The sequence below is a fragment of the Phasianus colchicus genome, chromosome 3 (genome assembly GCF_987193195.1).
Source record: "Phasianus colchicus chromosome 3, bPhaCol1.hap1.1, whole genome shotgun sequence".
Classification (NCBI taxonomy): Eukaryota; Metazoa; Chordata; class Aves; order Galliformes; family Phasianidae; genus Phasianus; species Phasianus colchicus.
In genome coordinates, this window is record NC_143438.1 from 15,009,585 (window position 1) to 15,037,560 (window position 27,976).

A 27,976-nucleotide genomic window follows, 5' to 3' on the forward strand; every position below is an offset into this window, starting at 1 on the left:
AACTGCAAAACATAGCTCCATAGAAAGCAAAATAATAATTCCAAATGCGTTTATGGTATGAACTTGCGATGTTCCTCAAAGATCTTCCATGAATAACTTAATGGCCTGGCAGATGACAAAGGAATTGTGAAATTCAGCTGGAGGAGTGTTCATGGTTCGAGGGACAATCATAATATACAATAGCAAATATATTTCAGTTATAGAAGCTATTGTTCTGTATTGAAATAATAGAATTGACAAACAGTAAAGAAAGCATTCTGACCTCTATAAAGCACTGTTTGATTTAAAAATAGGGGAAAAAAAGTACAACATAATTCTTCAGGACATACATAGAGATCGCTGCAATCTTTGTTAAGCAAAAGAATTACTTTCATATACCACTAGTTAAAGTTTGGTCAGTGCCATTTTCTTTTTGTTTCTCTCCTTCCTTTTGTGAAAATAAATATACTGTAGAAATCTACATTCTCCTTGCCGAGTCTGAGGACTTGAGCAAGACGAGATGGTAGTGCAAATGATATTTTTTTGCTGGATGTCTACACCGCAGCTGATTTTTTTTGTTTCATTTTGTTTTTAATCACATCTGCTGCTTCTATTTCAAACATTCTTTCTGTCTGAAAATTTTGCCTGCTTTTTGTGATGATTGATGTGCTTCTCAGTAAATGTTATTTCTACCTATGAGATACATATATTAGTCTGCTGAAGGAGAAAGGAGATTGGGAATAAATCTTCTCAGATGCACTTTTCCATCATCTGGTATCAATCAAACACTAATAATTTGTGTATAGATACTGTATATATATAATTGGTATTTGCAGGGTGACACAGTTCAGGTAGTCCTGTCACACTGCAATTTCCTGGTGAAATAACAAGGAAAAGAGAGACCATTTTGGCTCTTACTAAGGCAGGGAACTGCTTACCAGATAGGGAGGTTCTGGAGGTAACATCCAGCATGAAAATTACACTTCCACGTACTTGAAGGTATCAAGTCTGACTTGTCAGACAGGATCCAGAGTAACTTCTGTCTTAATGCTACGGAAAAGGGGGAAGGTATCCACCATGGCCAAAATTGTCAGCGATTTTGTCTTAGCAAAGAGCAGATACGGTCAGTAAGGACAAGGTTTTTCCAAAGCAACCATGCCATATATAATTAAGCATGTATAATTAATCAGTAAAAATATAATTTAGTGTATTTCCTCCTTTGGATGTTATGAAGAAATGTTAACAATTCACCATAATCTGTCCTAAGAGTAGTGAACAGGCTGTTTCTCACTCAGTGGTTGGGTGTACCAGTGAGCCAGAGCACTGGCTGCCACATTCCCTCTTTTGTATCCCATTGCAGAGAGGGTCTCCATTTCATTTCTGTTGCTCAGAAGGTTGTAGTAGATTTACGCTTCAAGTTATGGTAGTGAAGGTCTCCAGGTCTTCTGGACCACATACCTGTAAGACCTGAGTCGTGTGTCCAGCTTTTCACTAACGTCATGTACTTTAAGAGCTAAAAAATAGCAAAGAAATTAATGCAGTTATGTCAGTTATCACTGTCATACTATCGTGCTGCAAATATAGGATAAGAATGATCCCAAATGTTTTTTTTAAAGCTGCTCTTTCTGACTTTCACATAGTGTCCTGATTCCAGACCTACAGAACAGTTTTGTATGCATTTGACTTGCAGAGCTTTGTTTTGTGAGTCTTATAAAAGCCATTTTTTTCTCTCCAAGAAGTAGTCTGTGGTTTAAAACAATGAACATAAGGTGTGGAGAATGAGAATTTCTGCTTCTCTGTCAGATACAAAAGATATGCTACTCTTTTTCAGTGGAAGGCCAGCCATAAACCTTGCCCATGAGCAAATGGTATCTTGATTAGAACAGGCTGTCAGCATAGCGTTGTCAGCGTACCTGCAAGGTTGGTTTGACTTGGGTTCTATAGAGAGTAAGTAGCAACCTTCTTGCAGTTGGAAGGCTACCTGGGATAGGCGGCAATGGATTGCCCTGCCCAGCACAGCTGTGCAAAGCAGTACAAATAGTTTTGTCACAGGTTGTTTAACAATGCTTGTCCCAAGAAAAGGTCAGCTAGGGCTCTGCTGCCCTTTCCTCGGCCAGGCATTTCATTGTGGACCTGTCCCTAAACCAAAAGTCTCGGAGACCTGAAAGTAATAAAAGCACTTTTATCCAAAAGGATAGGAAGTCCAGGTGAGCTCACAGGTCAAAGCTTCTTATCCAATCACTAAAACCTACTCAGAACTTGAGATTTTGTTCTCTTTGCTACTACAGTTTTGACATTAGGAAGGAGAACATTAATTGTTCTCTGCTTGTCTTTGTTGCACATTGTGAGTGTGGAAGTTACCTTTTCATGAGGGAAAGAAGCAACCATTCATGGAGAGAGAAATCATTTTGCTCAGGTTACAGATGAATGTCTAATGGGTTGCCATTGCATACCTTGGTGCTGTCACCATCAATGATGGTTCCTCTCTCATCTGTTTTGTGGGGTTGTGCTGTTTCCCCTCTTTGAAGAAAATCGGGTAACTTGTCAAGCTCCTTTGGATGTGAGTTCATAGTCCATCTGGCATCTTTCTGCAGCAGTGCTGTGCCATTCTGAAGAGACTAATACTGTTGCCTGCTGTGCTGCCTTGGTTTTTGACACACTATGACAAGACTGTGAAAAACTATTTGTCTTTGCTCTTAATTCTCATTAGGATATCTCTTATCAGACCTCGCAGTCATTTTAATTTGATTTAGCCTTCACTGTGCAGTCAATGATTTCTTAGAGCTTCCTGTAGATATTTGATCTGACATTGGTGTCGTTTTCATGGCATGACATTCAATGATTACATCTTACTGACTAGCAAAAGGTTGGGTGGGAGAATTTTCCCCAAAATCTGACAGACTTCCTCATTGTTACAGAATGAGTTGTAGCCTCACCTACATGCAAAGCCTTTCACTTAGGAAAATAATAAAGCCTATTTAGGAGAAAGAACAAAACAATGTCCAAAGAATAGTCAGAGTGGTTGAGGAAGGTTTCTGATCTGAAAAAAAGGACACATTTTCAGAAAGGGGAAGGAAGAGAACCCAAGAGATTACAGTTCTCTGTAGTTATTGAAAAGTGCATTTGTTCACTATGATCCTTGTAAGAAAGGCACTTAGATCTATTGCTTAGTATACTGTTTATTGTAACTAACATAAAGAGAGAGTATCAGTAATCTTACATTCCCTTGGGGAACCCCAAGCTGTTCAGTATTGGACAGACCTCCAATCAAGGCCAATCAAGGCATGATATGTGATGCAAGTCTCATTCATAGAGCTAGAAGTTCACTGACAATTTGTTCTTCAGAGGTCTTGCAGAATTTTCTTAGGAAAAAACCAATTCTGTTCATTTCTGCTGTCAAACAAAAGGATATTTGAATGAAAACATGATGCTTCACTTCAGAGTACAGGTGAGGATACAGGTGGTACAATCACCATGCCAAGTGGGAGCTGCCTACAGGCCGCTGCCTTCCAATAGGAACGCAGGGATTATCCTGCTGTTCAGGCATATGTGCCATGCAGAACAGGACTGGAACCCAAACTCTATACTTGGCATAGCACAGGCCCTCTTTCTCATGCCAACTATTATGTAGATCACTAACTGATGTACAACTAATTGTATTCCAGTGAAGACTGCTACAGAAGGCTCTGATACAAGGCTCCTTGGGTGTCTCAAGGCATATGAGGGAATATAAGGTGATAGGAAAAGACAGCATGGATTTATCAAGGACAGATCTCTGCTGACCACCATTTTCATCTTCCATAATGAAATGGCTTATTCTAGAAAGAAAGGCAAAGCAGAGAATATCATATGCCTTGACTTTATTAAGGCCTTTAATATGATCTCCCAAATTATTCTTGTAACAAGATGGGAGAGATGTAGACTGAGTCAGCAGACAATAATGCGGGTGGAAAATTAGCTAGATGCCAATAGCTCTCCTTCTGCACTGACCATAGGGTCTGCAGGATTGTTTCTCTCTCCATTTTCTCACTCTTGTCTCCCAGCTGCTGCTGCAGTTTTCCTCTTTCTTCAGTCTGCTCTTACAGAGGTGCAAACAGTCTCACTCATGGCTTAACTCCGGCCAGCGGCAGGTCCTTTTGGGAGCTGTCTAAAACTGGCTTTGATCTGCCATATGGAAGCTTCTTTTCATAAAACTACCCTTGCGGCTTAGCACTACCAAAAACTTGCTGACCAGGTGGGACCATAGAGACAGGGCAGGGCTGAGGTCAAGCTGGGAAGCAAGTCTGCAAGCTGAAATCAGCAGGCCCAATATCTGTGCAGGACAGGGCTGTGGGGAGGTGGATGCTGGTCTTACTATGGCCTCACTCCAGCAGGAGTTGATGATTCCAGCAGGCTGAATTGTGGTCCTGGGTATGAGATACATCATGGGAGGTCAGTGCCCTCAGAGCTCAGAAGCAGCCTCCCATCCTTCTGAGCAAAGTGCATCCTTCCTCCTTACAGAGACCTGGGCTCAGGAGAGGCTTTACTTTAGAGAGAAGCAGTGGTTGTGGATGGTAGTGCGTTACTTTAAAGCCAAGGCATGTAGAGAAGACAAGAAAGGAACATGGCACAAGTGGCCCTGACCTGAGTAAGGCAGAGGAGAGCCTGGCTGGGTGGAAAGGAGCTTAATCTGGACCCTGGGCTGAGTAAAAGGTGAGTACTGTCCAGAGATCAGAACCCAGAGCAAGGCCAATCCTCAGGAAGTTCGGTAGTGACTGGGTTCTGGGTGGCGAGAGACTGGGCTCCTTAGGGATTTGCACAGCTGCAAACAAGAGTCCAAATCATAAGGCAGTATCATACCACAGGGCACATCCATAGTCAAACCAAGAAATCATTTCTTAGGTCAAGATTAGGTTCAGGTCTAGCAATCACCCAGCAGGTCCTTAGCAGCAAGGCACAGCCCAGGTCACAGTAGGAGTTCTTGGCCAGGTATGGACACAGCTGTGTTTGAACTGGAGACTAGTACACACCATGCTAGTACATCTAACAGGAAAGAAGTAAAGGTTCAGGGCAGAGCTTAAATAGAGGATCTGGGTCCATAGGGCTGGGTAAAGGCTTCAGGTGCAGTTGGTAATGGCACTTAAAGCAAAGCACGTGGGGCTTTGTTATCTACTTAGGAGCAGAATAGGTGGTACTGGAGATTCACTAGAAGTTTGGGTCTGAGGTCAATTGTGAGTGAGCCTGGAGAGAGACACACATGCAGCATTCCTTAGGGAGGGGCCAAAAGACTAAGGTTCAGCTGAGCTGAGCTTCTGTTGTAGGTAACAGTCTTGACTTGGGAAGTGTTATGTAATTCGTTGCTGATTAACATAAAAACTGCTGATTGACAAAAAAACAATGCAGCAAACTATGGAATAGACCCTTAAATCTTTAATCCCCCTTTTCCCTAGTCAGTTTCAGTTCATCGCTTCTCCTTCCCTTCCTCCTAGTTTCAGTTTCCTTGTTGCACTCTCTTCTTCCCAGTCCTTTCAGTGATGCAGTAGGCAGTGTAATAGCCTGGGGTCAGTGTATAATCTATATAAATGTTTCTGTCTGCCAGTGGTCGCTGCTTACTAGATTCCTCTGCTCTAGTGTGCTCCCTGGGCTGCAGTTCTTCAGGGCTGTCCCTACTCCAGTGTTAGCTTCCTGCAGAATGCAGTCCCACCAGGATGACTCTGGCCTTTGTTGGTTGCCCATGGCTGCAGTGCCTTAGACATATGTCTTCTGGCATGGAGCACCTCCTCCCCAGAGTGTGTCTTTGTCTGTGCTCCAACATCTACTTCCAAATATCTCTTCTGTTTTGTTTCTCCAAACATACCTCTCATATGTCCCCCTTTTTGTGTTTCTAAAGTCTTTATTTTTTGGGTCTACTTGCATGTCCTCTGTCCCTAGCAGCTACTACCTTTTCTTAATTACATTTGCTACATTGCAGTGCTGCTACACTTTCTAATTAAATTTGGCCTTAAGATGTGCCAGGGTAAGCTTAGGTTGGATATCAGGAAAAAATTCTTTACAGAAAGGATTGTTAAGCACTGGACTGGGCTCCCCAGGGAGGTGGCTGAGTCATCATCTCTGGATGTGTTTAAAAACTGTTTGGATGTGGTGCTCGGGAACATGATTTAGTGGAGGGTTGTTAGGTTATGTGGTTGGACTCAATGATCTTTAAGGTCTTTCCCAACCTGAGCAATTCTATGATTTTATGATTCTGTGTTTGAGCAGAGATGCAATGTGCTTTTCTTACTCGCTGAAAATCTGGTGCATAGTGAGTTGTTTTATCCGCTATAGAGACACCTGCAGCTGACCCAGGACAGTTCAGGGCTTTGTCTATCAAAGATCACCCCCGATACCCAAACTGTGCCAATTTTCAGTAGAGACTCCTGGGCCCATGAGAACAACGTATATGGGAGAGCTCCTGTAGCAAGGCTTGTCGGTACTGTTAAGGCTTACTGTTGCCCTCAGAGTTCTAACACTATTTCCTGTTCCATGACTTCTATAGCTAATTTTATTTTCTATATATTTATTATTTGTCAGTGGATATCTCTTCCACAGTTTTGTCCAGTTTCCTTTTAAAAACATGTAAGATTTTAGATTTTTAAGTTTAGATTTTAGATCATGAGCCTCAGGAAACACCAAAGTGAACTACTGCTCCATGTCCAATCAATATTTCATAGAATCATAAAGGTTGGAAAAAAACAACAAAGTCAAGTTCAACATGCTGTGCTTTCCCAGGTAACTTTTGAGAGCCCAGAGTAGCTCTGAACCAGGATATTCTCTTGAGTGCTCTTCCTCTGGTGACTATGACAGCACATGCAGTCTTGTAACTTCAGCCATAGATTTGGTTTGCCTGGAAGAAGGTAGTCAAACATGCAGAGAAGTGCAGAATAGACACAGATGGTCTCCAAATGATTCTGTGATGGTTCCTTCTACAAATGATGTCAGAAGGAAAGGTACACTTAGTTCAGAGAGCATTTTTCATGAGGCATTCAAAAGAGTGCGATTGCACCTGGCTGTTTTCATTCCATGGACCACTAGCAGTGCTGCATCTCTAAAAACACAGCACTGAGAGGATATGAGGTGTAGTGAACAGACAGAAGGCAATGTCTTGACATAACAACTTCAGTCATGGTATCAGGGAACTAAAAGGACTATTGGACAATACCTGGATTTGGGATTCATTTCTCTTATCCCATGATGGGCATCAGAGCCCAGACACCTTTGTAGTGCCCTCTTCTTTCTGAAAGCTGATAAACATCACCTTTTATCCCTAGTGATTCCCAATGGCCTTTTTAAAACGAGTCAAATGCTTCCATTTCACAGTTAAGACATTAGGTGGACTCTGTGCCTTTAATACGCCCTTGTGTATAGTTTTTGGAATTCATTTATCATTTCTGCCTTGATTTTCTTCATCTTTTGCTTTGAAAAGATCAAACAATTGAATAGCTGCTTTTTTTAGTTCACGCTATATGTTAAATACCTCCATAGCAAATGTGGATACTTTTATTGTTACTGTACCTAGAAAGTGCAGAGTGACATACCTGCGTATTTCAGTTCCATAACATGATAACTGCTTAGTAACCTTACATGCTCTGCTGCTCAGGACAATATTTTACCAATCCTGCCTTTTTTCCTTTGCCGTTTGTTAGTTTGTTTGGTTTTAGTTGTAGCAAAACTGTACTGACTGCTTTCAACTATGAGGGAAATAACATAATGTACGCAGTAAAACTTGAAATTTCATAGCTCTTGAAATACTTTTTTTTTGCTTGAATCCCTGTGCAAACTGTAGCTAATCCTTTCTGATCCTCTTGGGAAGACCAATAATCACATTTCTCCCATTTGCAATGGATATGAAATGTGTTTCACTCCCGCTAACGTCATCATTTCAAGTTATAGTTAATGCTGACATGGCACATGTTTCAGGCAGCTCTGAAGTACTGAAGTATCAGTAATTTGCAATTCTGCATGTGTATCCCAGCAGAAAACTCTGTTATTGACACTGTAACCATTATAATTGGATAAAATATAACCTAAAGAGCCTTTCCTCTAAAGACTGTGAAATAGCAGATAACGTCTCTAGAGGAATATCACATTAGGCAAGAGAAAGATTTCTTCATGTGATTCTTGTCAACATGAGAAAGCTGAAGCAGTCTACCTTTTAATACTTCTCTCATATTTTTAAAAGTCTATCTTGTATGCATCACCTTGATGTATTTACTGAGGACCCTTAGAGGATTTCTGTAAAAGTTCTCTGGAAATACAGTAAATTCAAAGAATTTTGTTATTTGATATGCTGTATTGGGAGAAGCTCAATTTAAGAATAGGAGCTATAGGGTTTAGCCTTGATTAAACCAAGTTAAAAAAAAAAATCTTAAAATATTTAGTGATCTCATATATGGGTACCTTCTGGTTTTGAAAATAGGATCCACGTACCAACTTAATCACTTCTGTCAGTAATTATTACCCACTATATCATATTTTTCAGGTTGTGTAATACAGTAACCCAGAATAGACAATGACATGTTTTGTTTGCAAAGCTTTTATTAGAATAAATAGAAAGACCATTAATTAACATTCACAAAATCATTAATATATCACTGGGATGAAAATGGAAAATAATATCAATCAGGAAGATGTTTCGTTTGGAGATGATTTAAGAAGAAATGGTAGACTTTCTGTATGCTGCCTCAGAAAAAAAAGTTACGCAGCCTTGAAGTATTTGCAGCACAAATAAGTCCAAATGGATCACTGGAAGACAAATGGTCTGTTGAAGTTAAAAATTTCATCTGCAAATTGTCCAGGCATGACAAGGATGATTGCCAAGGATGATTGCCCAGCCAATTCAATGGAAAGGACCAGGATTTTCCTGAAAGCTGTGTTTATTTCAGAGAACTCTAATAGAGAAACCAGATTCTCAATAGCAATGGCAGGATTTCACACACACACACAAAAAAAACAAAGCACTGGCCATTTCCCAAGTTATTCAAGCGCACTGGGAACATTTACACCTTGGATATGAATCCTGAATGTAAGCTGAGAATAAATTCCTGCACATAAAGATCTGAAATTTCACATGCTTCTTCAAGAATATCTCCTTAGATATTGAAGGTTTTCCACTTGGATAAAATATTGCATTGAGATTATGCTACAATACTACAGTAAAGAGGTTTGATTTCTGAGGGGAAGGTATCATTATTTCAGCTCTTTCTCTCTTTAGGGGGACCAACATCTACCAAAGAGCAAAATAACTTTGGTTGGATTGAATCTGATCAAGAAGAGGAATGGGTGGTCAGCCCTAAACTCTTCTAACTCAAAGGAATGCTTGATGTTTCCAATTGCCCCCATTGAACCTGCCGCCTCAGTGCCCTCTTCATTGACTTCCATGAATGTCCCATGGACAGCATCAGATATCATCAGGTTATCTACTGAAGAGATGCCAGTCAGATTGGCTGAACGTCTGAACAGGTCAGTCATTCCCAAGGCCATTAATATAGATGTGAGGTTATATTTTTCCTCAATCTTCATGCGGGGCAGGTACACTTTCATGCTTTTCTTTTCCATTGCATTGGTACTAGTCCACTCTCTGAGTTTTTCAAAGTTAATTGTCTTCTCAATCTGCAAAGAAAGGGAGAGAATGAAATACATAAGGCAAGAATACAGTGGCCATAACAAGTGTATTAGTACAATTTGTTACTATTTTTTTCATTTATTTGTGTGCACAACAGAAGTGACACGAGCTTAAATCTATTTGTTTATCCTTTATGCTTCCTCCTGACTATAGCCTATATATCATCTGTCTTGATGAAGTTCTCCAAAACTTTGTCATCTGAAAATTTTTCCAACAGACCAAATGCTCTTCTGAAAAATCAGTTTTTGATGATGTCAAATCAAATTTGTGCTCATTAGCAGATGTTTGCAGCTAACCTTTCAGAAATGCTGTTCGTTTTCTGTACTTGTTATATTTTTCCTATTTCTACATTCAATGAAAAAAGATCTTTTAAAATATCCCCCACATTTACCAAAAAAAAAAAAAAAAATTTAAATTTAAGTATTTGTAGGGGTGACTCTTGTGAAAAAAATCTATTAATGGTCATCAACAGAATAATTGGTCCCTATGATTTGATAATATTGTTTGAACTCTACTTGATCTCTGGAAATTGAAATGTCTTCAAAGGAAAAAAAAAATCCTGCTAACATATCTGTCTCTAGTACCTGATGGAGATAACTGCATATACCAACATCCCCTCCTGCAGGACTGCAGCAGCCCTAGGCTCCTTTACTTTTGTTTTGTTAGCTACATTCTTTATTTAATAACACCTAGGCCAGGGCTCTCCTTAGACGCCAGCCTCTGCCAGAGCACCAGGAGGCACCTGGGCCACTGTTGTGCTCCCCTGCCTGGCCAGCACAGCACAGCCAGGGGGTGAGAGGACAGCCAAAGTCTGAAGGCAGCCAGCTCCCACTGAGCTCAGAACTAGTTGCCTTCCCCTGCCAGGGCCGTACCCGCTCCAGGCCAGAAACCTCATCAGGCAGCAGCACCAACATGCTCAGCTCTCCGCTGGTGTAGGGGAGCTCCAGGATCTTCATTTTCTCTGCAGGCAGCGTGGCCACATTAAAGGTGTCGTTCAGACGCATCATTTGCACAGGTTTGCTTTCTTGCTGCAAAACAGAAGCACGAGACAATGGAGCAGGGGGCAATTTTTCTTGAATTTTTCCAGTTGCAGTGCCCATGTCCCTACCTTTGTCATTCTGAAGGGCATTTCCTGAGTGTCTTCTGTATTAAAAGCTGTCTTCCATATCCCTTTGAAGTAAATGGCGTTAAGAAAGACCATCATTGTACCAAAATCAATGGAGCTTGATACAAGCAAATCTTTGATCTGTCCTGTGAAAAGGAAGCAAAGCAGTGAGTGACAAGGCATAGCCTGTCTGGTTTGCATGAATGTCTGCAATGAAGGGCATGGTGAGTTTTGTGGGAGTTTGTTTTCATAGCAATAATCAAGTACTGTTCCTTGATCTGCCTTTTCTAGACATTTTGAGGAGAGGAAGACAAGAGTATAGATTATGGTCAGTAGGAGTAAATATCAGTTATTTTTTAGTTCTTACCATTTGTCTCTTTTTCCACCCAGGAGTTTATGAGCTGCCTTGCTTCTTCAGCAGCTGTTTTGAAGTTAACTTCTTCCACTCCTCCTGTATAGAACCTCTTTGCACACTTTAAGTATTCCTATAAGCAGAAGAATTGTGTTTGACTGTTAAGAAATTGAAAATAGAAGAATGTGAAATGCAAAATTAATGAAATAGAGAGTGGTGGTTAAAAGAAACTTCTATCCCTACACTTGAACAAGTCAAACAGTTCTCTTGCTGTAACTGAATCTTAAAGTTGGACAAGGCCACTTCACATATTTAGATTTGTCACTTTTGTCTTCAGACAGTATTCCAAGTTAAAATTTTGAAATAGTTTCTTCGTTTTACCACAAAACCTTCTGTTCTGCAAACATTATTAAGGACAGACAATACTCATTTCCTCATCTTTGTGCCCACCTTTTCTTTTGAATTCTGTATTCTTACATTCCTCTTTCTTATTTCAAAACCAAAACTTTCTTGAAGTTTTTGAGATATTTTATGTCCAGCTTTAAAAAAAGATGAACAAAATATTTTTGTCAGTTTCAATCCTCACGCTTTCAAGTCATTTTCCTCCCTTACAAATCACCTTTTTCATTAAAATACATTTTTTAAGAGAATGAACTGCAATTTTGATTGCTCCCTGTAGCAATTGCTGCATGGGCATATATTACAGAGTCACAGAATCTCAGGGACTGGAAGGAATCTCTGGAGATCATCAATTTGAGCCCCTTGCAGGGATTCCCTACAGTAGGTTGCACAGGAAAGCATCCAGATGGGTCTTGAGTATCTCCAGAGCCCTTAAGCTATTGCCTGGCCTCCTCCAAAAAGCCACAGAAAGATTTGGACTCATTCTGTGGCCCAAACCAATTCCCACTGTGGCTCACAGTAGTGCTGAGTCCCAGGTGAGCCCAGTGGACAATCTCAGTAAGGTTAAGTCACACTTCAACTCACCGGAAGAACTGCAAATGTTTTGTCGACGTAGAGTTTGTGAGCAATCTCGAGTGAGTATGTAGCATTTGGCCTGGTGATTTCTGAGAGAAAGTCCTTGAACAAATTGTGGATGTATTCAGAAGAGCCACACTGAGGTGATGACAGGAAAACAAGATGATATGTCACATTAGCTTCTCCTTATCTACAAAATCAGACCCCAAAGGACTGTCCCCATCAGTAACAATCAGTGGAATCCACCCACAGACCTGGACTGATGATGGTGCATTGAGCAGACAAATAAACCTATCTCTGAATCAGTTTCCCTGGCTTTAAACAAGCATGAGTTAGATCCTCTTTTCCTCCCTCCACAGATCTGCTTGGTTTGAGAGCATTACCATCATTTTTGACAGTCTGAAACTGCTTGGAACAGAGGCAGAATAGTTCTAGTCTTGTCCTGAGGAGAAAATAGGAACAAAAGGAGAGAAGTTATATCTTTACCTGAGAGTCAGTGGTGCTTCCAGCTCCTGTAATGCTATCAAAATGAAGAGCCTGCAAGAGAAAATGCCAGTGAGAAAAAACCACAAACATGACCAAAAGTGTTATGCATTTAAAATTTACATGTTTGGAGTAGAGCTGTTGGCTCGAAAACAGAAACAGAAAAAAAAAAGCCCACAACAAATGCTAGATTAGATGAACTAAATGGCTGCAAGTGAGCTTGCAGCTGGTTCATACTTCATGTCACCTTCTGAGAAATTGGAAATAGCCCTATTTGCTTAGATTATATTTTTTTCAGTGAGCATCTGTAAGTTAACTTATTTGTGTATTATGCACTGCGAATAATGTTCTCTCTCTTCCTTTTTTCCAGGGTTTTATCTTTTTAATACAAAAATAAAAAATATGGAAAAAATAGATTATCTGGAAGATGTCAGAATTCAGAAAAAAATAATACAATTCCCTGACTCATGATCCATCCGATGAATGAAAACATGTGAGAGCCTCATGAGTAGATAACGTTATTACTTAGAAGGAATAACAAGCAGAACTAGAGTCCACTGTCCACTTTACACTAGTGTAAGTAACTTACCTTCTTCATCTGAGATTCAGTGTTACCTCTTGCCCCCAGATAGACCATGGCCAGGGCTATCATCATGCCCAGAGGGGAATACAAGATGTTCTCATTGACATGATGGACTTTCATCTCGTTGAAAACATCAAAACAAAATTTTGTACTTGTTACACTGATGGAATCCATTCTGAAATCGGTGTTGTCTAAAGCAAACATTAAAATATATTAGTTGTGTTGCAAGAAAGGCAGTGCACTTGAGCCTTTGTACACAGTGCACAGCTTATTTTCAGCAAGTAGAATTCAGTAGTGTGGATTTAAAAGGCAGGTGTGTTCTTGGATTTGTGAGCAATCAAAATCCTGTATAGTTATGTGTAGGCTGGTGACTGCTTTATTTGAAACTTGAGTTGTCCTCTGTGCATGTGTACTGTGTTGGAAATATTGCAAAGACTTGCCTTGAAAGAAGCTCATTGACAATCATTTCTCATCTCGTACAGAAAAGAAAATATACACAGGTTTGTTCTCAGTCTTCATTCATCTGAGACTCCAGACCATGTTCTTCACATAGTTTTTAATATCACTTTTAAGAGCATTTAATAGATCAGCCCTCTGTGATCTAAATTACAGTTACTGACAATATAAAGTCGGTAGGTCTGGAAAAATGCCACAAATTTTTACTGGATTTCATGTAAATGGAAGCTGGATTCTTACACCAACCACTTTATCAGAGGTCTCAAACCACATCATTACCTTCTTCTTAAAAATAGATTAGGGAAATGGAAGCACAGTGATAGAAAGAGATAATGATTTACCAAACTCATATGCTTTATGACAAATGTCTGTTAATTAGTACATGTTCCATTCTGGGTTGACTTAATCATACCTCGCTTTTCAAAAATTGTTCTTTAATTTTACTGGTGCCTTTTTCATAAAATCTACCTTTTAATAAAACAATAATTGCTTAGTCTTGTTTCGTTTGCAGATACTTCACATTTTCAGTATTTAAACATTTTTTCTGCCTTTTTTTCTGACATTCTTGTGAAATTTTCCCCTATAGTTTCAGCACGTAGCATTTTACCTAACAGTGAAGGAAAAAAAAAATCTTTAATAAAGAATACAACAAAGAATAGACAACAGTCTTGTAAAGCCAAGTGCAGCAGTAAGGTGCTTATGCCATTTGTATCTTCCCATTTTGTCACAAGCAGAGAGAATCTTCCTAGGGCAGATCTTCCCAAGTACAGGGGAAATCCAAGATATTCTGCCAAATGTTTGATTGTGTGGAATCAGCACATTCATGTGTTCCATCTCTCTCTTAATTGAATCACATGTGTAGGTGATGCAAGGCAGACTTTTGGATTATTTACTACTTCCACAAAGTATTACATTTTAAGCTTTAAGCTCCATGTATGATCTTGTTAAAAAAACATATTATTGAAGCAAATGCTTTGTGCGTATGCGTGTGGGTTTTGTTCGTTTGTTTGCTTGCTTTAGAATACATAGAAATTAATTTGCAGTACGTTGTTGTCACCTGAGCGTGCTGCATTCATTAACTTCACTCAGAAAGCATGTTAGGTAAACCATGCAACTGAGCTTAAGTTACATCCTTTTGAATTTAAACGAATTCAGTGCTGTATTTAAGTTCTAAATCAGAAACAAAGGGGATCAAGTTAAAAGGAAGAAAGGCTGTCTTAGCACCAGCTTTTCAGTGTTAAAGAATTAGTAAATAAACAATGCTTTACTTCATACAAATACCTTGACTTCATACGTGGCAGGCTGTGAAACGGTACAGTAATGCAGAACACACGTGTGAAGGTGAGAATAGATTTTTAAAGAAGTCATTCTTTAATTGTTTGTTTCTTGGCTGTTCTTGATCACAAACCACAAACATGAAGTTCCATCAACATTTTATGATCATTAAAAAAAAAAAAAAGGGGTTAGAATATGAATCATAACCAAAAGAAATGCTTACCTTATCAGCTTCACGTGTGATGATAAAGAGTACAGCTTCTCAGCTGTACGTGGTACAGCCTTGTAGAACTCCTTGAAATATATCCTGTGTAATGTCATGATATGCCCCAGGCTGCCTGTTCTGTGTTTACCAAACCAAATGATGGATGGAACTCAATGTCAGAAACAAACTTTTATTTGGTTGAAGTGCATTATTTACCAAAAAAAAAAAAAAAAAGAGGGAAAGAAAGAAAAAAGGAAGGAAAGAGGAAAGAAAGAAGGAGAGGAGAGGAGATGAGGTGAGGTGAGGTATACAGAGGAGAGGAGAGGAGAGGAGAGGAGAGGAGAGGAGAGGAGAGGAGAGGAGAGGAGAGGAGAGGAGAGGAGAGGAGAGGAGAGGAGAGGAGAGGAGAGGAGAGGAGAGGAGAGGAGAGGAGAGGAGAGGAGAGGAGAGGAGAGGAGAGGAGAGGAGAGGAGAGGAGAGGATGAAAGAGGGAAAGAAATCCCTAAATGAAACTCCTGGAATGAAGGATATCATGAGGCACCTTGGAGAAAATGATGGATCATACTGAAAAGACTGAAACAAAAATATAAAAGCTGTTCATTGAAACTTGAATACTAAGTATGATTCGAGTACAGAAGCAAATAGTGTGGTATAGATAGTGGTATAGAAAACAAAGAAAAAAAAATGTGTGATATTAAGTTACGCACAGTGTCTCTATGGAATTCTAAGTTAATTTTCCTTTTTTTTTTTCTCTGACAGTCCAGATCCCTCTAGCAGTCACCATTCTGAGAATATAAAAAATGCAGTACGTGCAGGACAGCTTGCTGTTCTATGCGCACCCCGTAATTACTGCAACTTTTCATAAATTCACAGAATCAAAGAATGATTTGAATTGGAAGGGACCCTTGAAGACTATCGAGTCCAACTCCACTGCAGTGAATAGGAACACCTACAGTGAAAACTTGTATGTAATTGTCTAGTTCTTGTGCCTGGTGCCACTTACAGCCTGAACTGCAAAAAATAAAGCATTTTGCAGAGCAGTCTAGCATTGCTAGAGCAGTCTAACTCAGAGAACTTGTGTGCCAACAGAGTCTGTGCAGATTGTCAGCAGAAAACTATCAGTAAGCATATTGTATAAGTACAAATTAATTTTGAAAGCAATATTCAGAGTGTCTGTATTTAAAAAAAAAAAATTACAGAACTGAAGAAAACTGTATTGTGGCAAAAGAGGTTGAACAGAGAAGAGACTCTGTTGCTTTTTAAATTTGGATAATTTAGGATATTCAGACTCGAGCCACATGCTACAAGAAAAGTATTCGAACTCACTGCTACAGTTTTGAATGTTGTTTTGAGTTGTTCTTTTCAAACAGGTCACAGCATCAGACCTGAGTTTCAAAATGTGTCTTTTGTACATTCAAAGAACATTCATACAGATTGCCGACAAGTAACTTCATGGCACATCAGGTGAAACATTCATGGTCTGCAGGACAGTCATAATATACAATAGCAAGCATAAAACAATCTCATAAATCCTTTGAAATAAAAGAATGGGCAACAAACAAACTGCTTTGACCTCTGAGTATGCTGTGATTTTAAAACAGAACTCCAAAGTCAATAGACAAAATGCCTCTGAAGTTGTCTAGAACAAATTACACTTTCTGGAGAAAAGAGGTGGACTCCTTAACCCTTTTAGTTTCCTGTGCAAGTGGAAAGCCTCTGAATAGTCCATACCTTTCTGCCTAATAGATTCCTCATTAGTCTTGTCCAGCTGAAGATGCTAGAGCAGTACTAATAACGAAGACCTCAGTCTGTCTGATACATTTAAGTACAACTAATATGTTACATGGTACCATCTATAACCCAGTCCAGTCTGGTACAGACATTGCTATGCAATAGCAATACTTCTGAGTAAGGATCACTAGGCCTTAACTCATATTGGTAGCCAATCACATCAAACCTATTATAACGGGAGTGAGCTATTCTCTTGCTTGAACAGTATTTAAATTACTCACCACTGTTGTGAGTTCCATGTTGCTGAAGATGATATCTGTGCTGGTAGAAAGATATATCAAGTGACTGAATGTGTCTGTTCATGGTGAATATCTTTAATCGCACAATTTAGAACACTCCCCAGTCTGCAAGATGTTTCTGTGGCTGCTGTCCCTTCTCCCTTTCTTGCTTAAGGCTGTTTTCTGTTCAAACAGGCTTTAGCACTCACTGCAATGGTCTGTTGTTGTATACTTGACAGCTTAAAAGTCAAAGGATTATCTGACAAGTTGTACTGTGTCACTTCTACCTTTTGAGCATGCCTTAAACCTTTTTACTATCAAACTGTCTAGCAGCATGCTACAGTTTGCTGTAGAAGAACCCCATGGGCATTTGTGTACCATCTGCCTGAATCATGTGTTTGGGTCATCACAGACAGCCTACAACTCAGGATCTACAGTTGTGTCATAACAGCGAATTTAGAGCACTAATGCTGTTAGTGATTATATGGCTTTCAAAATATCTCTGAGTTAAATATACGCAGTGCTGAGAGGAATATTTTTGTTTTGAGATAGAAAAGGGGCAGCAGATTCCTCCAGTAGAAGTTAATACACATCCCTGCTGTTGCTATTTGATTTTTTCCTTTTGTCGAATGAATGGTTAATCTAAAGCGAGTTGCAGAACTTAAAAATCAGTCCACAATAAGTGAAAATTTGGATCGTGGTCAGTCATCAGTGCAGAATCATCAGAATATTAGCGTTCTTGTATAGTCTACTTATCACGTTTAGATCTGTTGAGAAGTCAAGCAAGATTAGGCAAACCTTCCTGTAGGTGAAATGCTTTCTGGGATAGTGATGGATTATTCTGTCCAGCACAGCTGTGCAATGCTGCACAAACACAAAAGGATGTGTTGTTGTAACATGTCCTTTTTTTGACAATGCTTGTCCCAAGAAAGAGGTCAGCTAAGACTTAGCTGCTATTTGCTCTACCAGGTATTTCACTGTGGGCCTGGCCCTAAACTAACAGGCTCTTTGACATCTGATCCTTTCCAAAAGAATATGAAGTCCAGGTCAGCTCATAGAACAAAGTGTCTCATTCTATCACAAAAACATTTGCACAACTAGGGATTTTGTTCTCATTTATGTTTCCACTGTTTCTCTAGTAGCAACAAGCTTATTGATCATTTAGTGTTTGTCTTGCCCACAGCGATTGCCAGTGATTTCTTAGTTGCTGTTGCAGAACTTGATGCAATATCTATCAGTGGTGATTTCCCACTCAGTTGTTCTGTGGGGTTATGTTGCTTCCTTAGTCCAAAGTAAATCAGTGCCTAGTCAAGCTTTTTCAGACAGAAGCTCACAGTGTATCAGACACCTTTCTGCAGCAGCACTCTGCCATTCTGAAGAGACTGACATCATTGCCTGCAGTGCTGCCTTAGCCTGTCACAGGTGGTGACACAGGTGGTGACAGAGATGTATATCTCAGTGTTGACAGAGAGGATTACTCCAGTGATCATTCACTGGAGGCACATTCAGAAAAACCCTGTGAAGGCCTTGGCCACGAATATCTCACACATAGAACAGTAGTACATCTTGTCATAGAATCAAGAATTACCTTAGTTGGAAGGGATTCATAAGGATCATCAAGTCCAACTCCTAGTTCCAGACAGCAGCACCCAAAATCCAAACCCTACATCTGAGAGCATTTTCCAAATGTTCCTCGAACTCAGGCAGCTTGGGGCCATGCCCACCACCCTGGAGAGCATGTTCCAGAGCCTGATCACCCTCTTCCTAACTGCCAAACTGGCCCTCAGGTCACAGCTCTATGCCGTTCCCTTGGGTCCTGTCACTGTCACCAGAAAGCAGAGCTCAGCTATCCCTCTACTCCCCTCATGTTGCAGCTGCCATGAGGCCTCCCCTCTGCTCCTCTGGGCTGAGCAAACCCAGGGACCTCAGCTGATCCTCACACATCTTGCCCTCCAAACCCTTCACCATCTTTGTAGTCCTTCTTTGGATGCTCTCTGGTAGTTTTATGTCCTTCTTGCATTGCGTCACCCAACCCTGCACCCAGTGCTGGAGGTGCAGCTGCACAGCACAGAGCACAGTGGGACAACCCCTCCCCTTGCCTGGTGGCAGTTCTGGGCTTGGTGCATCCCTGGGTACAGTTGGCTGTTGGAGCTGCCAGGGCACACTGCTGGCTCAGATGCAGCTTGCTGTTAGCCAGAACCCCCCGATCCCTTTGGGCAGGACGGCTCTCAGTCTCTTGTCCTCCAGTCTATACACACAGCCAAGGCTGCCCCATCCCAGGTGCAGAATATGGCACCCACTCTTGTTAAACTTCATGCAGCTGGTGATTGCCGAGCTCTCTGATTTGTCAGGATCTCTCTGTAAGGCCTCTTTACCCACAAGAGAGTCAATGGCACTTTCCAATTTGTGTCATCTGTGAACTTGCTCAGTATGCCTTCAAGTCCTATATCCAAGTCATTGATGAAAACATTGAAGACAACTGGCCCTGAAATTGAGCCTGCCAGCCTGATGTAACCCCAGTATCTATAATCCTTTGTGCCCAACCTATTACATTTGATCACCCATCACAACATTATGTTTTTGCTTTGGTCTATGCTGGACATTTTATCCTCCATGAGTTACCCACTAAACCTTCTGTCAGTTGCTGCACAGTAGTCTGTCAAAGAAACAGGATCTTAATACTCCAGAAAATAAAAATGCCAACAGCCTTTGGCAGGCTAGGGCAAAAATGCGTGGAGCCACAGGAAGGTTTTAAAAATGTATTTATTTTATTCATCTTCCCACCAGGCCTGCCACCCCCTTCATGGAGAACACTTTTATCCTGCCCTTTGTATGTTCTGCCCCCTGCCTGGTAAGCGGTGGCCAGGGCTCAGCCATCAGTATTTTGTTGCAATTTTTGTTCAGTATTGCTGAATTTCCACTCTTTCCTGTCTCTCGTTTTCCTTTTTGAGAAAGCAGAAGCTTTATATTTGCTTGTAAGCAAGAAACCTTCACTTTTTTTCCCATTTCTCCATTTTGACCTCTCCTGTTTTTAAGATCATTGAGGCATATCTTTGTATTTCAAGCACTTTACAGTCTAATAATCATAGAAGGGTAGCTTGCAAATCTAATCTTTCTGAAGTCTTCATATTGTTTAAGTGAACTGGCTTTTAAATTTAGCAGACTGGATCAACTGCTTCTGAGTTAGCAGAGGGCTGTTAGAGTTGGGGTAGTATGGTTAGGTTGGATTTGATGATCTTTAAGGTCTTTTCCAATTCCTGAGCAATTCTATGATTCTATGATTCTATGGACAGAAGAGATGCAAAAGGTGAATAAACTACTGATGGTAAACCTTGAGATGCTGATATTTCTCTTATCTGGAACTGTTCTTACCATTACTTCCATTTCTAAAGGCAAAAAATAAAGCATACTCAGTAAAATATTTTTTTTTGCCATTGAAAAACAGCTGTGTCTGTATCATGAGTATCCTCATAATATACAAAAAATGTGGATGTCAGATCAGTAGCACCAGCTGTTTTTACTCTACAGCTCACCTTTTATCATTGACACTGAAGTGGTAACACTAATGTGGGAATAGGCAATGTTAACATCAGAGTTCCTCCTCTCGAGACTCTGGATAGGGAAGTGCTTTGCCTAGTAGCTGTTGATCTATTTAACCTTTTTTATGCCTTTCAAGTTATATGATTTTCAGATTATTTCATCATCTAAAATGATGAAATCATCTGGAGTTGGACTAGATGATCCCCTGAGGTTTCTTCCAGTCCATAATGAGTCTGTGATTCTATATAAAACAGTAAAAGTGTTAGAATAGTTGTTCCTTGAAAAATTTACCAGGAAAATGGCCAGGTCATCTTTTATACCTGTTGGAATGGCACAGAAAAATGCATAGGAAAATCATCTAAATACAGAGAAGAATCAAACTGGTTGTAGGTCTTTGGTGAAGTTCTTGAAAACAGATACTCCTAAAAATGTCATAAATGCCTGAAAAACTTCATATCTGCATGCTTTATTCATTCTAAGAATACATTTTTTTGTGCTAAATCACATTTTTCTCACAGTGAAACACATGAAAAGTGTTTGTGGTTTTTCTTTATTATTTTAACCAAAACAAAATCAATTGTATGCATGTAAATCAATAGTGAGTGATTAGAATGAAAACAGAATGTAATATTGAGCCAGTGGATCCATATTTGCAGTTGACAATCTATACATAGGAAGAGAAGACAGAAAAAATGAGGATTTTAATTTATTTCTTAGACGAAGTTTTTTACAACACTTTCAGGATTTTTCACTAAAAAGGTGTATTAGAATGTTCTCAAATTTGAAGTGTCTTCTAAACTTTTAAACAAAAATTTAGACAGTTCTTTTGCCCAGTGGATCTCACTGAATTCTGGATCATAAGAATCATCTGGATCTCCATGGAGAAAAGGGATAACTGCACTTATGCAAGACTAGATTTTTTTCCCTTCTCTGAAGTGGAAGGAAGACTCTGCAGTACTTTGAAGAACCTCTACAAGAAATTCACAATTAGGTGAGGAACTTATGGTGAGAGGACAACTCCAGTGATAGTGAACATGTATACCATTGCCCAATTACTGAATAAAAAAAAATAAAATTGACATAATCACAAATCAATAACCTGCACACCAGAAACTCTTCCACAAACATCGCCTCTAGACTGGAGATCTCAAAGCCCATGTTTCAAGAATGGTAACATGGGTTTGTCAGCAGTATGGTACCAGGGAATGGGATGAGCAAAGCTCGTTGCTTTCTATGTAATGGGCTCCCAAGGACTTAGGGTCATTCCTACTATTTATTTCTTGGGTGAAAATCACTTGTCGCCTTCATGGCTGATAGGCGTCTTCATTCTCACCATCTTGTTGGCTCAGTCTTTGCTCATATCAAGCCATTCTGAAACCAATACAAGAAGGGAAGGAGTAAGTGTTCTTGGTGCTGTCTCCTCTCCTGTGGGTATGTATTTTCTGTGGAAGAGATAAGATTATGCTATAACACTACGATAAAGAGATTTTCTGAGGGGAAGGCATGTGTTATTTCTAGCTCTTTCTCTCTTTAGGGGGACCAGTATCTGCCAAAACAGACAATGGTGTTGGTTGTGTTGTGTTTGATGAAGAAGAGGAATGGGTGATCAGCCCTAAACTCTACTAATTCAGAGGAATGCTTGATGTCTTCTATCACCCCTGTGGAGCCTGCCACCTCAGTGCCCTCTTCACTGAGTTCCATGAAGGCCCCATGCACAGCCTGGGATATTTTCAAGCTCTCTGCTGAAGAAATGCCAGTCAGATTGGCTGAACGGCTGAACAGGTCGGTCATTCCCAAAGCCATTAAGACAGATGTGAGGTTATATTTTTCCTCAATCTTCATACGGGGCAGGTACACTTTCACTCTCCTCTTCTCCATAGTATTGGGATTGGTCCACTCTGTGAGTTTTTCAAAGCTAATTGTCTTCTCAATCTGAAAAAGAGAGGCATAGAATAAATTGCCTGTGATGAGAATGCAACTTCTTTCCATCGTTCATTTTAATCAAGACTATTATTTTAAAAAAATCAGAAAGTTTCCCGAGGTGCATCCTATCAACATCTTCCTATTTTACAACTTGTTTCTCTAGTATTTCCTCTGTCAGTGCCCCTTTATTCAATTCTGCCTGACACATCCCCTTCTGTACAAGTAATTTCATGTCTATTACCAAACAATATAGCAATTTCACTACACAGCGATTGGCTAGCTGGTGAGAGATTGCAAAAAAAGTGCCATGGCAATGTATCTACAGTGGATAGTACCAAACAAACACAAGCATTTCTGCATCTACTTCGATATTCCAAGAGCAGCTTATTTAAAATATTTGATGAGAATATTGTCAAAAATATCATTAGGGATTATTGAACCTCATCATTTCTAGTAACATTTGCTGAAGAGTTTATGTAAGAGGTCAGATGAAACTGCCTCTCAGTGAAAAAAATTGTCCATACATGCCCTTCTATAACATTACAGCAGCCCTAGGCTCCTTTACCTTTGTTTTGTTAGCTACATTCTTTATTTAATAACACCTAGACCAGGGCTCTCCTCAGAGGCCAGCCTCTGCCAGAGCACCAGGAGGCACCTGGGCCACTGTTGTGCTCCCCTGCCTGGCCAGCACAGCACAGCCAGGGGGTGAGAGGACAGCCAAAGTCTGAAGGCAGCCAGCTCCCACTGAGCTCAGAACTAGTTGCCTTCCCCTGCCAGGGCCGTACCCGCTCCAGGCCAGAAACCTCATCAGGCAGCAGCACCAACATGCTCAGCTCTCCGCTGGCGTAGGGGAGCTCCAGGATCTTCATTTTCTCTGCAGGCAGCGTGGCCACATTAAAGGTGTCGTTCAGACGCATCATTTGCACAGGTTTGCTTTCTTGCTGCAAAACAGAAGCACGAGACAATGTGAGCAGGGGGCAGTTTCCCTTGAAGCAGGCAAATATGCAAGGCCATCAAGAGGAACTGGACTGGATCCTCACGCTGTGTTTCCATTTTAATCTCTTGTCTACAGATGTGCTTTCGATGTTTGGTCCGACACAGCTTTTGCCAGCCCCCCCTGCCAGCGAGGGCCCCAACAGAACCATGGGCCAATGACTGTAGGGTGGTGTATGTAACACCCCTGATGGCTTTCTGTCCTGCCCAGAAGCAGTGAGCACATCCCTTACCTTTGTTACATTGAAGGGCATTTCTCGAGTATCTTCTGCATTAAATGCTGTCTTCCACATCCCTTTGAAGTAAATGGCATTAACAAGGACCAACGCTGTATCAAGATCAACAGAGCTTGATACAAGCAAATCTTTGATCTGTCCTGTAAGAAGAAAGCATTTCCACAATAAATATTCATTAATGGAGATGGAAGGAATAGTTTTTCCAGAAGCTGTTCAAGTAAAGTAGTAACAAGGAAATATATTATAAACTCTCCTCAGAGCTCACCTTCTGTCTGCTTTTCCACCCAGGAGTTAATGAGCTGTCTGGCTTGGTCTGATGCTGTTTTGAAGTTCACTGTTTCCAGACCTGCTCTGTACAGTTTCTTCACACATTTCAGGTAAATCTGTGAAGACAGCAGTTGCAGCCACCAAATCAGTTTTTAAAAAGACTGTGAAAGTGAAATAAAATACAGTTAAAATGTTCCATGATTTTTATAACTATGCTATGGTTATACTGCTTTCATTGTTTATTTCCTGGACAAAAGGGTTAAAACTGGGCCAGCAAAATTATTCTTATGCATGACTTTTTAAGATCTTTAAGATTTTTATTACTTTATCAGGTAAGATTATGTAACAGAAATGCTGAAATACTTTCTTGAAGAAAGACAAATCCAAAAACAGCTTCAGATCCATTAGCGAGTGTTTTGTTATAATAAAATACTTTCTTTTGAAGCATTTTTCTTTATTTTTAAAGATAAAGTGTATTTGATTTAGAATATTTGTGTGTTTTATTTTGAGAATGTCAAATGGAAGATTTAGACACTTTCAAAGATTGTTTTTGAGGTTTTCAAGTGAAGAAACATACTGAAATCTAATTTTGTTCATTACTGCATTTATTTTTTAATCAGGCCATCTTTTCCCTTGAAATGCTTTCTCTGAAAAGCTGTGGAAGTCCACACTGAGGAGAGTTGGATTAACAGAATCTCTGGGCAGTATTCCTGGATTATGTGTTTATAGAAGATTTAGCAAGAAATCACACTGATGTACAACTCACCGGTAGGACAGGACGTGATTTTTCTGCATAGAGTCTATTGGCAATGCGGAGTGAATAATTGGCTTTTGATGTGGTAATATCAGAGAGGAGTTCTTTAAACAGTATGTGCATGTTCACAGATTTGCCACACTGGGTTGGGGAAGAGAAGGAAAAAGGGTATAAAATTTAGCTTATTTTACAATAAAGACTATTTATAAGGTACAAATCACATAGGAAAACACACAGTATTCAGACATTTGCAAGCAAAATACATTAGAGTCTAAAAGCTCCATGGGAGAGATGTTCTGTATAAGCAATTAATTATGTGCAACTGATGGCATTTGCTGACACTCAGTCTTGGTGATAAGAAACAGAAAATGTGAGTGATTTGTCTGATTGCATTTTGTGAATTGTTCTACATAATCCATTAAATGTTCTAGCAAAAAGAGTAGAATGAAAAAGGAAGGGAGAGGAGGGAAGGGAAGGGAAGGGAAGGGAAGGGAAGGGAAGGGAAGGGAAGGGAAGGGAAGGGAAGGGAAGGGAAGGGAAGGGAAGGGAAGGGAAGGGAAGGGAAGGGAAGGGAAGGGAAGGGAAGGGAAGGGAAGGGAAGGGAAGGGAAGGGAAGGGAAGGGAAGGGAAGGGAAGGGAAGGGAAGGGAAGGGAAGGGAAGGGGGAAGTGGGAAAGGGAGTTAGAAAGCGAGAGGGAAAGGGAGAGGAAAAGGAAAAAGAAGAGGAAAAGGAAGAGGAAGAGGAAGAAGAAGAAGAAGAAGAAGAAGAAGAAGAAAAATCTTGTCCTTTACAAGGCCCACATTGTGCTTGGAGAACCCAAGTGGGTTTTGAAGCACAGTCAGAACAGTTTTAAGTTCTGTTCTTAGGGAAAAAAAATGTATGTGAGAGAAAAATAAATGTACCTTAGGTTTCTGTACCTTTGTCTGACTGCTTCCTCCAAGTCCTGCAATGCTGTCAAAGTGAAGAGCCTGCAAATGGAAGTAGCAGAAGAAGAGATAAAGTATGTGAAGTCCACTAAGAGTCACTGGATTTTGTGTTCAAATTCTGGGCTTGAAATAACCAATGGCTGAACTGAGAAGTTTCATGTGAGCTTGAAATTTGTTTTTTTACTGCATATGCTACTCTGAACATTTTTTTATAGTATCTTCCAATTAGTTCACCTGATTTCTGAATGTTTCATCATTTATACGTGGCAGTTTGTTCATTTTATCAGGAAGGAGTCAGGTTTGTGAGATAATATTAGCTGAAGCAGGAGATCTCCTTAGTAGATCCATTGTTATCCTTCGTAGTGAAAAGCAATGATAAGTGAAAAGTTAACTCCAGATCCAAACTTCATGGCTCAATGTCCTTCTTCTAGCCAAGTTCAAATTCAGTGGCAAATATACAGTGTCTGGCCCCTCAAGTGGAGAAAGTCTCAAAGATAATCATGGATAACTTGTTCTAGTGACCAGCATCAAAATGAGCTTGTATTCATTTGCATAACTTACTTTCTCCATCTGATACTCAGTGTTCCCTCTTGCTCCCATATAGACCATGGCCAAGGCTGCAATGATGTTCAGGGAGGAATAGAAGATGTTCTCATTTGGATGCTGGACTTTCAGCTGGTTGTATACATCAAAACAAAATTCTGCATTTGCTGCACTGATGGAGCCCATCCTGAAATCAGTGTTGTCTAAAACAAACAGAAATATAAATGTGTAGTGTTGATTGGCACTTGTAATAAAAAGTACTTTCTGTAGCCCAGAAGCTGCTTGTTCATTGCTGTTTCTGTGATGCTGAAACAATAATGTAAAGCCTACAAATTCTGTGATCATTAGAAATATTCTAAAGACTGACCCATTGTTTCCCAAATGCATGTTTACTTTCCTTCAGAAAGGTAATGGCTCATTATAAAAACACTATGTTGTATTTGCCCTTTAGGAAATGGACTGTTTCATCTATGCTTCTAGTATGACAAATACAGTGTGGACTGGATGAGTTTCCCTATAGCCATCCAGAGAACTCTGGGTGATTTCTGAGACAATATAAACACATTCCATTTCTTCTGTGTCTACTCTGGACCATACTCTGGATATTTCAATCAAATGTAGTCATCTCACAGTAGTCTTAGTTTGTTTCGAACTGCTTCTTTATACAACTGGCCATAAAAATGGAGGTTGCTTTCCTGTAATTTATAGGAAAAATGGGAGTGAATTTCTTTGTAAATCTACCCAGTTGCTTAGATGCCAAACTATAGCTTTAGTGGGCTTCTTTTCTATATTCTCATTTTTTGACATTTAATCTCTGCTGATTCCATTTTTTTGTTGACAAAAACAAAAACAAAAACAAAAGCATGTTTATACCATAAATACAGAGTTTGGCTAAATTGCTTGATGCACTGTAAAGCTGCATTAGATCAGCCAGGTGAAGATCTTGGACATGCAATTTAATGTCATGACTTAGGGGAATTTATTGAAATCTATAGTCCTTCTCTTTCTTGAATCTGAGACCAAGAAAGCTGAATACTGCCCTCCCCTTTCTAAAACAGTTTAAGTTGGAGTAATAGCATATCCATAGTTTGGAGCAGATCTACTACGTGACCTGAAAGGTTTCTTGTACTAACAACTGTAGAACCACAGGCTCTGTGAATCATCCTACTGTACCTCACCTGTGTTCTTCAGGGAGTGAGACTGAGAAATCAGAAATTTTTTCTTCCAAAAATATTTTTTATATATCTGTCTTATATATGGATCACATTGAAAGTAATGCCTCCTATTTATTTTCATGGAAACTACAATAGATACACAGAGCATATATAATATTATTATTATACTTACAATAACTTCATTTCCTTGAGCAGATTGTCAGCCACAAAACATTCTTTTTCAATACAGCCACCACAATTAGCTACGCATTTTTGCCAACAGTGCACAAGAATCTGCATTTCCTGCTGGTAAAAACCTGTACCAGCTGTCGCCACTGCTGAAACACACCACCCATTGTGGAGACTTTTTGGTCTCCATAAACATTCAGCAAGCATCGATGAATGTCAATGGATGCCATTTTTTCCACAAGGAGGAATTCAGTGACACACCTTTGCTTCCATGTCAGACACCATTCTGTCACACAGCCCCTCTGTTGCCATCTGTCACACAGCAACAACGTAATGGGATGCTGGTGGGAAGGTTCAGCCTCTATTGCCGTACCACCAACATCTGCCTC

General features: G+C 40.0%; 2 protein-coding genes and 1 long non-coding RNA gene across 5 annotated transcripts; 1 reads left to right on the forward strand and 2 right to left on the reverse strand.

Annotated features, from left to right (window-relative positions):
* Positions 1 to 8,537: 8,537 nt before the first annotated feature.
* LOC116226403 (ovalbumin-related protein Y) lies at positions 8,538 to 15,385 on the reverse strand. Its single transcript, XM_031589282.2, has 7 exons — positions 13,124 to 15,385; positions 12,538 to 12,588; positions 12,061 to 12,189; positions 11,092 to 11,209; positions 10,728 to 10,870; positions 10,492 to 10,647; positions 8,538 to 9,606 (listed from the first exon to the last, which is right to left on the reverse strand). The coding sequence occupies exons 1-7, from the start codon at positions 13,319 to 13,321 to the stop codon at positions 9,205 to 9,207; spliced, it is 1,197 nt and encodes a 398-aa protein (XP_031445142.2). The 5' UTR covers positions 13,322 to 15,385; the 3' UTR covers positions 8,538 to 9,204.
* LOC149918426 (uncharacterized) lies at positions 9,315 to 24,879 on the forward strand. Of its 3 annotated transcripts, none has more exons than XR_016465023.1 (4): positions 9,315 to 9,456; positions 22,137 to 22,384; positions 24,043 to 24,131; positions 24,642 to 24,879. It is a non-coding gene; the product is annotated as an uncharacterized LOC149918426 (long non-coding RNA). The 3 variants fall into 3 exon arrangements; XR_016465025.1 differs by lacking the exon at positions 9,315 to 9,456 and adding an exon at positions 12,923 to 13,110; XR_016465024.1 differs by lacking the exon at positions 9,315 to 9,456 and adding an exon at positions 21,508 to 21,593.
* LOC116226396 (ovalbumin-related protein X-like) lies at positions 21,592 to 26,925 on the reverse strand. Its single transcript, XM_090137026.1, has 7 exons — positions 26,263 to 26,925; positions 25,678 to 25,743; positions 24,788 to 24,916; positions 24,020 to 24,137; positions 23,752 to 23,894; positions 23,311 to 23,466; positions 21,592 to 22,534 (listed from the first exon to the last, which is right to left on the reverse strand). Exons 1-7 carry the CDS (start codon positions 26,629 to 26,631, stop codon positions 22,133 to 22,135), a joined length of 1,383 nt encoding a protein of 460 aa, XP_089993152.1. The 5' UTR covers positions 26,632 to 26,925; the 3' UTR covers positions 21,592 to 22,132.
* Positions 26,926 to 27,976: the final 1,051 nt, after the last annotated feature.

Excerpts from the sequence above, each read along its gene's own strand:
- LOC116226396 (XM_090137026.1), bottom strand. The coding sequence starts at position 26,631 with ATGCATTTGGGAAACAATGGGTCAGTCTTTAGAATATTTCTAATGATC. Across the intron at positions 24,917-25,677 it reads CAAAGGTACAGAAACCTAAG|TGTGGCAAATCTGTGAACAT; the intron begins GTACATTTATTT and ends TCCCCAACCCAG. Across the intron at positions 23,467-23,751 it reads TGCCCTTCAATGTAACAAAG|CAAGAAAGCAAACCTGTGCA; the intron begins GTAAGGGATGTG and ends TCTGTTTTGCAG.
- LOC116226403 (XM_031589282.2), bottom strand. The coding sequence starts at position 13,321 with ATGTTTGCTTTAGACAACACCGATTTCAGAATGGATTCCATCAGTGTA. Across the intron at positions 11,210-12,060 it reads AAACATTTGCAGTTCTTCCG|GAATACTTAAAGTGTGCAAA; the intron begins GTGAGTTGAAGT and ends TTCTGCTTATAG. Across the intron at positions 9,607-10,491 it reads AGGTTTCTGGCCTGGAGCGG|ATTGAGAAGACAATTAACTT; the intron begins GTACGGCCCTGG and ends CTTTCTTTGCAG.